The sequence below is a fragment of the Sturnus vulgaris genome, chromosome 14 (genome assembly GCF_052056855.1).
Source record: "Sturnus vulgaris isolate bStuVul1 chromosome 14, bStuVul1.hap1, whole genome shotgun sequence".
NCBI classification, from domain to species: Eukaryota; Metazoa; Chordata; class Aves; order Passeriformes; family Sturnidae; genus Sturnus; species Sturnus vulgaris.
The window spans coordinates 6010862-6019687 of record NC_142256.1 but is presented as its reverse complement, the minus strand read 5'-3'; the positions used below and the strand labels follow the sequence as shown (position 1 = coordinate 6019687).

The window sequence follows — 8826 nt, the reverse complement described above, 5'->3', positions numbered from 1 at the left end:
TCCCCACGCTCACGGGGGCCCAGCACTCTGGGCACCTCCAGCCATTGGCACACGGGCAGGAGCAGAGCTCAAACAAGAAGGAGGCCCTGGACGTGTCTGACAGCCAGGGCACCGTGGGGCTCCCGTGTCCATCGTGGGCACGTGTCAGCAGCGTGGGCCAGCACACAGTGGGAAAGCTGGCTGCCCTCCACGGGGGTGGCCGTGGCCCAGCCTCCCCAGCACATGAGCAGCCAGAGCCGCTGTGACTCCACCTCGGAGCGGGCTGGCTCCTCGCACACGGAGGAGACCATGGGAGGGACGGCTCGGCACAGCCCGGACGATTGCTGCTTTCTGCACGTAAGTTCATGGCTTGCCTTGCCACCCCTGATCCCTGCAGTGCCAGAAATGTCTGTCACATGTGAGTCCTCCTCCCCTGGGAGCCCTGAGCACACCCTGGCTACCACTGGTGTGTCATTAATAGGCAGAAGCAGCCAAGCCGAGGAAGAAGAGCTGCCCCAGGTACCAGCTCTGTGGACTGCTCTTCAGCCTGCTGCTCCTTTCTCTTATTCTGATATTTTTTGGTGTCAAATACCTCTGGAACCCAGCACCCAGAAAAGTAAGTAAAAACTCTTTGATCCAGCATTTCAGAGCGTTGCTTCCCCGGACAGAGCTGTCCCCCTCCCCTTGACTCGCTGAAACTTTTAACAACTCTCCAAAAGCCAGGCAACTTCACAAAATGCATTTTCTCAGACCACAGGTATTCACAGGACTTTTAAAAATCCTTGTATTATTCATAACTAGCTTTTACTTTGTACAGGCTGGGTTTTTTCCCTGTCACCACGTTCTTTCCCCAGTTGACAATTACAGGGGATGGGAGCTATGCCACGAAGAGTTAAAGTTCCTCTTATTTCACCGGCAGCAAATTTTATGACAAGTAAGAAAATATTTTCCATTTCATTTCAATTATCTTGCCAGAAACCGGTGGAAAAGTCATTATGCCACCGCATAAAGAGGAGAGAAAGCCAGGACGCAGTGGTGATTGATTGTCATGGATTATATTTCTTACTTTAATGTGTCTGCAATGTGAGGGACGGTGAGATGGATTAGCTTCTGGAGGAGCTCCTGCTAACTGGATTGGGCTCCTTTATTCAGCTGCAGACGGACACTGCTGTCAGTGCTGAGCAGGACTCTGCATCTCCAGCCATCCCTGCCCAGCATCCTGACAGTGCTGCCAAAACCCTTTTTCATCCCACACCCCGAGCAAATCGTTTAACCTTGAAGCCAACAGCCTGCCTGGTGCCCCCCATCCTCCTTTGCTTTGAATTTCCATGCTCATCCAAGAGACCCCACATTGCACCCCATCACCAGTGGGTTTTGCTGGCTCTTAAGAGCATCTCCAAAATTCCTGTGCACAGCCAAGGCAGCCTCTTTCCCACGCTGGCATCTCCAATCTCCTCCCTGTCCTTTCCTGGAGCTGCTCCAGCCTGGCCAGGCTGCCCTCCTGCAGGGCAGAGGAAGCACCCTGCTCGCTGGAAACTTTATCTTCTTATCAGCAAACAGAAATAAATATCCCCCGAAAAAAAAAATTAAAGAAAAAACAATAAAAGCCATATGTTCCTCCAGAATCCTGCCAAGACGATTATAAAGTCTCTACTGTTCCTAGAAAAACAGGGGTCATGCCAGCCATGAGGGGAAGAGGCTGTTAACCCCTAGAGGGGCGGTTTTCTCCAAGCAGGCAGCACAGAGACAATTCCACAGCCTCAGAAAGGACATCCAGATCTCCTGGTGTGTCCTCACTGGTGGCACTGGTGGAGGATGGAGTCCATCCAGCATTTCCAGCACATGATGGGCAGGCCAGTAGGAGAAAGCAGAGCTGTTCCTGCAGTGGAGCTGCACACAGGCACTCCCAGAGCCCAGCACTGCCCCCATGGCCATGGGGCTTCTCCAGCTGGCAAAGAGTCCTCAGGACAAAGCAGGCTGAGGGGGACTGGAAGCTCATAACGCTCAAAAATATCAGCCAAGGGGAATTAAAGTCTTTAAAGAAAGTGAAATCCTTCAAGCTTCCTTCATGTAAGTGAAGAGTGGAACAAAGAAAGAAGAGTTGTTCCCCCGAGGGCTGGCCTTGGACACGGCTCTGCCCTCTGCACAGCTGATGATTCAGCTAACGAGGGCTTCATCTCAGCCTTGCACAGGGACATTTTTCAGCCATTCACCAGCAAGTGTCATTTTTAGCCCTATAAAACATCTCAGAGCTGTCTGAGCAGCACAGAGCTGGCAAAGCCCAAGTGGGTTAGCTGGCTGCTGTGCTGGCCAAAGTAATTCTTTGTAAATGGAGAGGCACTTGAAGGTAAGGTGCCACCCGGGATCCTGCCCTCCTTGAAATTATTTATGGCACTGTGTGCATTTTGTCAGTCAAAACCAGTGGCCTTCCACCCATTTTAGGCTTCAGACTGTTTTACCATATCATAAAATCCATTGGGAGCTATATATCTCTACAAAGTCTTCCTGCAGACCAACAGGAGGTGTCCGTGGCTGCCAAGGCACTCATCTCTCCTCTAACCTTTTAGCAGGGGTGAATGTACCCATCAGTTCCCATCTGCACAGCCAGTTCTGCACCAGGTGGATGCCAAACAGGGCACACCAATGCTGGGAACACTGCTGGGAGGCTTTGAACCACCCAAGGGGAGGGATGTGCAGGAACCAGGGGACTGTGGAAGGGGATTTGGGCTGGCACTGATGGCAGAGCTCCTGCCCTGGTTCCATGGCCATGCTGGGGATGAGCAGGGCTCTCCCATCCCTGTGCGTCCATCTCTGCTCCCTGCCCCGTGGATTTGAGGGGATTTGCACAATCCCTTCTTTTCCACACAGCACCGTCCCATTTGGGAAGCGAGGCTCCCCAGGGCCCGCCAGCAGCATCGTTTTTGTGCTCCTCATCCTGTAAGGAAGGGTCAGGCATCCGCAGGGACCGAGGGCTGCCCGTTCCCGGCGGGATCAGCGCCGCCGGCTGCTGCGCCCCGGAGCTCTGCAGCATCCCTCGAGGAGGTCTTTGATCCGCAGGCAATCCTTGATCTCCTCCAGGCAGAGAGAGGCTCCTACCTCTGCCTTTCAGGATAAACAGAAAGCACAGAGATGGAGCGAGTAAGATGGGGAGGACACGATGGAGCAGGTGAGCCGGGGACACAGGGATGGAGCAAACGAGGCAGGGAGAAGGGAGAATGAAACCTGTGCATTCAGGAGTTCAGTCCAGCCTAGGATGCAACCAGGCTCAAGCCACAGAAAGGCTGAGCTGTGGCAAAGCTCCTGGTGCAGGTGTAGGAGGAAGCTCTTCTCCCAGGCTTGACACACATTACCCCTGCTCCTGCAGCCTGCCCTTTCACCCAGCCCAGGCTCCTGCCTGGGAGCTGCCTCTCCTTGTGCCATCCTGTGGCTCAGAGCTGGGCTGTGAGGAAGCAGCCAGTCCCATGGCAGGGGTGGTCACACACCCAGCACCAGCCTGTGAAACCAGAGGGGTGCTGAGCTGACCCTGTGTGACTTTGGCCTCCCAGGTTTATGACATGGAACACACGTTCTTCAGCAATGGTGAGAAGAAGAAGATTGTGATGGAGATTGACCCTCTGGCCAGGACAGAGACCTTCAGCAGTGGGAATGGCAGTGAGGAGATCCTGGAGATCCATGACTTCAAAAACGTGAGTGAGGCAGCTTGTCCCAGAGTCCCTGCAGTCCTGCAGCAAGGCTGGTGGGATCCTGTAGGACACTGTGAAGTCACTGAAGCAAGTCCCAGGATTTTTATTCCTGCATCAGGGACAGCAAGACCCAGACATGCTGGGGATGCTCTCAGAGGAAAGGAGATGTGTTATCTACAAAAGCTTCCACCTGTATTTAATAGTGAAGTGGTTCAGTTCCAATGAAATACATCTTAGAAGCAAGAGCTAATTATTGGATTTACCCTTGCAAAGGAACCCAATGATCATCAGTCTATCTGAGCCCAGTGCATTTGTCTGTCTGGAGAGCATTAAAACCTCGTGACACTGTAGAAGACTCTCTATGAAACCTAATTAAAATTTGTAGGGAAATACCCTGTGCAGTGACATATGGCAAAATTTTGAGCTAATAGCTTAGCAGGAACTGGGGGCTGAATGTTCATTAACCATAACGGTCAGATGCTATTCTGCATATTTTTATTTATGATAATGAGAGCTCATAATAGTTATAAGGAGAAGAGGAGCAGAGTAAAATTTTATGACTACCTGCCTTAAAATATTTGTAAAAAGCCCAGTTCTCCCAAGCCATAAAATGCAATATCCCTTGTGAGAACCTGTTAGTGCACCTTAGCACCACCACTGAACAGAACTGGTACAAAAATAGCAACAGGAAAAATATGACTAAACCCTCCTCCTCCAGCTGTACCCTGCCTCCAATGGGTTATTCATCCTACTCTTTGCCCTGACTGCTTTTTGGGTGTTTGCTTTGATCCTGCAGGGAATAACCGGCATCTTCTTTGTGGGACTTCAAAAATGTTTCATCAAAACTCAGACTAAAGTCCTGCCCGAGACAACAGAGGCCAAGATCCCTGAGCTTGAGGTAGGTGAATAAAACAGAGCTCCCCTCTGCCCTGTGGAATCCACTCCTCTCCCTGGCATAGGGGCTGCCATTCCTGCCGCCCTCCCATCTGCTCCAGCCTTCCCAGAGATGCTGCAATAAAGAAATAATGAGTTGTGATCGCTTCATAGAATGATCTTATTTCAGAGGATTGCTTATAAAAACAAGTGAAAAGAGACGGGATTAGAAAGCGACAGACAAAAGCCTCTCAGCACAATAGCAGAGATCAAGAACAATAATCCTGTTGTAGTCAAAAGGTCGTAAGGCAGCTCAGGATTAGCAGGCACCAAAAAGTCAATCAGATTGTTTTCTCCGAGATTTGAGCCTCATGTTTTCAAACAGAATGAGGCAGAAATAAGGGATTTAAAAGAGCAGCCACGTTTAAGACATGCAAATTGAGAAAACTCTCAGTGTGCAGACCTGGGAGGTGGGAAGCACCAGGCTGGGGGCACTTCCTTGTCCTGGATCTTCATGCCACTGATGTCCCTGATTGCTTCCTGCACCCATTTCACTGCATCCTGCTGCACAGAGCCTCAAGCCTTGCATGCTGCGTGCCAAAAAGTGTGGACTCCATAATTTAACCCCTCTCTGACAGCGTGACCTGGAGTGACAGCTCATGTCCTTTGTGCCTTGTCCCCATCCCCGAGGCCCTGGTGGTGGCACAGCCTTGCTGCCCCCCCATTTGCAGGAGGATGGGTGTTAGCAGATTGAATCCCCCCTGAGGAAGCTGCTGCAGATAAAACGCCGGCAGGACACGTGTTTGAAATGAAGCGTGGGCAGAAACATTTCCCTGAATCATGACCCAAATTCCCAGACACCGATTCTTTGATTATGCCCTAAGAAGCTAATAGATCTTTTCAGCTACCGTCGTAAAAGGGATATAACTTCCCAGGCTTTAGCAGAACATTGCCCCGGGTAGGGAGCTGAAATGTAAAACCCAGTGAGATAAATGTAGATTTAAGCTCTAGTCATGTCTTCTCGGAGCCTGCACGCTGCCAGGTCCTGCAGGCAGCACCTCCCCGACGCCACAGCTCCCACCAGAGACTCCAAAAACGACCCAGACTGAGTCAGGTTGTGTTGGCTCCTTCCTGTGACTTCCCAAAGCCATAAGGAAAAGCTCTATAAAAGAGATATACAGCTCTAGATGCCTTCTGGAGAGAAAAAACGCTTTTTGCCAGCTTGCTCTATGGGCTACCACCACCAACACAGACGATGTTGCCTTGGCAGAGAGCTCAGCACAGATCCATCCAATAATCTTTATATATCTCCCTCCCTAAGTGCCTGCCAAAACACACCATGCACTAATGCAACAGCAGAGACATGTGGTATAAATTACAGGATACAGCCGTGCAAAGAATTTCTGTGAGGAGTAAATTAAAGTGTTCGATCAAAAAATCAGTAACAGAAGGAAAAAGGAATTAAGTTCTAGGAGCAGAGTAGGGCAGAGGTGTTTTAATCTTGTGGTTTAAATGACTAGGGGGGATCCAGGAGGCTCTTCCAGATAGTGGGGACTGCACAGGAAAAGGGTCTTGGATGATGAACTGAGAGAGGAGAGAGCAGGGTGGTGAGGGCTGTGGGGGTATTGCATGTGCATCCTGTGAGCACCAGGAGCCAAGGCAGGTGAAGTCCAGCTGCTCTCTGGGAGGGGAGAGGTGCCTCGAAGCCCAGGGGAGGAGAAGCAGCCAGTGGTGGGGACAGGGTGTCTCACCACGCCAGGGTAATGTCTTGCTCTTCTTCCAGGGACAAGAGATCACCACCACCTACTTTGAGCAGTCTGTGGTCTGGGTGCCTGGGGAAAAGCCCATTCAGAACAAGGAATTCCTGAAGAGCTCCAAAATTTTTGATATCTGCAAAAATGTGACCATCTTCTGGATCCACCCCACGCCAATAGCAGGTACAAGGAGCCATCTCCTCTCCAAGGGGCTCTGTCACTGGGAACAGCCCTGTCACACACCCTTGGCTCCCCTGCCACGTCTCCCTCTGTGACACGGTGGGAACCCACTCTCACAGCCTCGCTGTACACCTCAGACATGAGCACAGTGTTTGTGTGCCCACCACCACGGGAGATCATGACCAATGTAATAGCAGGGGCTGATGTTTCTCTCTGCAGAGCACTTGTTTCTGCTGGCTCCCCGCTGCCCTACACTTTGCAGAGTGGCCACCCTCCTCATAACAAGGGAAAAAAAACCAAAAAAACCCTTGTACCTGCAAAGAAAGCAGCGCTGCTGGAAACTGGGACGCCTAAATCCTCGTCACCACATGAACATCAGAGTGTGAGCAGACATCTGCATCTAAATCACACGGCGGGGTTGCCACCTCCAGCTGCTCACTGCACAGCCCTCGCAGAGGTTGTGGCCTCTGAGATGTGCTGGTGTAATTACCTGCTCTCTCTAACCCACTTGCAGCTGAATGAGCCAGTTTAAAACTCCCTGCTGAGAAAACTCCCTCTGCTCTGCAGCCACAGAGGCACATGGCTCGCAGGTACAGGCCAGCTCACAGGTGGTCCAGAGGGCAGGTGGGCACCAGAGCTCCCTGGTGCAGAGGCAGGCTGGTGTCCTTGAGTGCTGTCTCCTTTCTGCTTCCTTGTCCCTGCTGTTAGACCCCATCTGCAGCAGAGTCCTGGGCCAGTGAGTCCAGCTGGGTCACCAAGGTGCATCCAAAGCCTTTGCCAGGACAGCAGTGTCCCAAGGCTGTCTGGCACCTTTCCTAGCCAAGGAAATGATTGCTGCTGTGGTTCTTTCCCGAGCTAAGAGAGCTGGGAACGATCTGACCCAAATCACGTTGCTTTGGTGGGGATCTACAAATCCACCCCCAGCAGCAGAGCTCACCGTGAGGATGTGTTTCTACACACCCACAGCCCCACGGAGGAGACACCAACACCACCCAGCCATGGGCATGGGGATGGAACGGGCCACGATCTCCTACAGCCCTGCCCCAGGCTGGCTGAGAGCAGGAGGCAATGGAGCACTGGTGTGCCAGGGGGCTTTTCCTCTACCTTGGCACCAGATTCTGGTAGAGTCATTAATTCTTTCTGCTGCAATTGTCCCCCTGTTCCGTGGTTATTGACAGCAATATTTGGACTTTTCCTGTAGCTCCTGAGCTGGCCAACCTTGAAGGGGCAGTAGAAGAAGAAGACCCTGGGCTGCTGATAGACAACCAGAGCTGGTTGGACGGGGGGAGTGAACAGGAGCTGGAGAAGGACCCACAGGGGGGACCCAAGCGTCGGGCACGGCAGCTCACCGAGGAGGACCTGCCCGTCAATGACTACGTGAGTGAGGGAGCCATACCCTGGCGTGTCCTAGCCACAGTCCTGGGCTATCTATGGTCCCAGGGTGTGCTCCTTGGGATGCGTCTCCCTGTCCACTGCCCTCCCAGGCCGTGCTGTCCATGCCCCTGGGGTGTCTCAGCCACACACCCCTCACTGCTCTGACTCTGTCTCTCCCCGGCAGTCGGAGAACGGGCTGGAGTTCCACCCTCTGTGGGATGAGCGAGGTTACTGCTGTGCCCAGTGCCGCCGTGCCAACCGCTACTGCCGGCGCGTCTGCGAGCCCCTGCTGGGCTACTACCCCTACCCCTACTGCTACCAGGGCGGCAGGGTCATCTGCCGCATCATCATGCCCTGCAACTGGTGGATCGCGAGGATGCTGGGCAGGGTGTAGAGCCCGCCCGCAGCGCTGCCACCCTCCAGGTGCGGGGTGACACAGCCGGCAGCGGGGCGCTGCCGGGGGGATGCCCGGGGAACCCGCACACCTGCGGGTCCTGGCACCTCCCGGTGCCACCCCCGCACCCTGAGGGGCTCCAGAGTGTGGTCGCCACGCCGGGCAGCAAGAGGCAAGCAATAAATGTCTTGTATGAGCGATTGCAAAGAGAATGGAAAGTCGTTTAGTCTGAGTCTGATGCTTAATGGGTCTGCGAAGTGATCTAATTGCGTGGCTGCCTCGTCAGCAGCATCCATAACTCAGGTACGGGCACTGCCAGCGCTCACCTCACTGGGGACGTGCAGAGGTCCCTGATTTGCTCCCTGATGCTGCTGGGGGCTGTTCGGCACGTCCTGACCCTCTGCTCGGCCGTGTTCAGTGGTTGTTACACCAGTCCCCTCTGGAGCTGTGTGCAGCCCGGGCCCAGGGAGGAGCTGGCACAAGGAGCTCCCTGAGGAACCAAGGAGCCACTCCTGTGGAGGACCCCAAGGGCCACCAGCTGTCCCCAGCCCTGCCACCAACAAATGGGCGAAACCTGAGCTGCAGGAGG

At 53.3% G+C, this 8826-nt stretch overlaps 1 protein-coding gene across 1 annotated transcript; it reads left to right on the top strand.

Moving 5' to 3' along the window:
- Window positions 1–238: 238 nt before the first annotated feature.
- Window positions 239–8439, top strand: TNMD (tenomodulin). Its single transcript, XM_014885005.2, has 7 exons — window positions 239–336; window positions 461–595; window positions 3525–3665; window positions 4459–4560; window positions 6319–6472; window positions 7671–7846; window positions 8028–8439. Exons 1-7 carry the CDS (start codon window positions 289–291, stop codon window positions 8235–8237), a joined length of 966 nt encoding a protein of 321 aa, XP_014740491.1. The 5' UTR covers window positions 239–288; the 3' UTR covers window positions 8238–8439.
- The last annotated feature ends 387 nt before the right edge of the window (window positions 8440–8826 follow it).

Bases quoted from the DNA above. Each gene is read 5' to 3' on its own strand.
- TNMD (XM_014885005.2), top strand. From the start codon at position 289: ATGGGAGGGACGGCTCGGCACAGCCCGGACGATTGCTGCTTTCTGCAC. The intron at 4,561-6,318 runs GTAGGTGAATAA...CTCTTCTTCCAG, and splicing joins CCAAGATCCCTGAGCTTGAG to GGACAAGAGATCACCACCAC. The intron at 7,847-8,027 runs GTGAGTGAGGGA...TCTCCCCGGCAG, and splicing joins ACCTGCCCGTCAATGACTAC to TCGGAGAACGGGCTGGAGTT.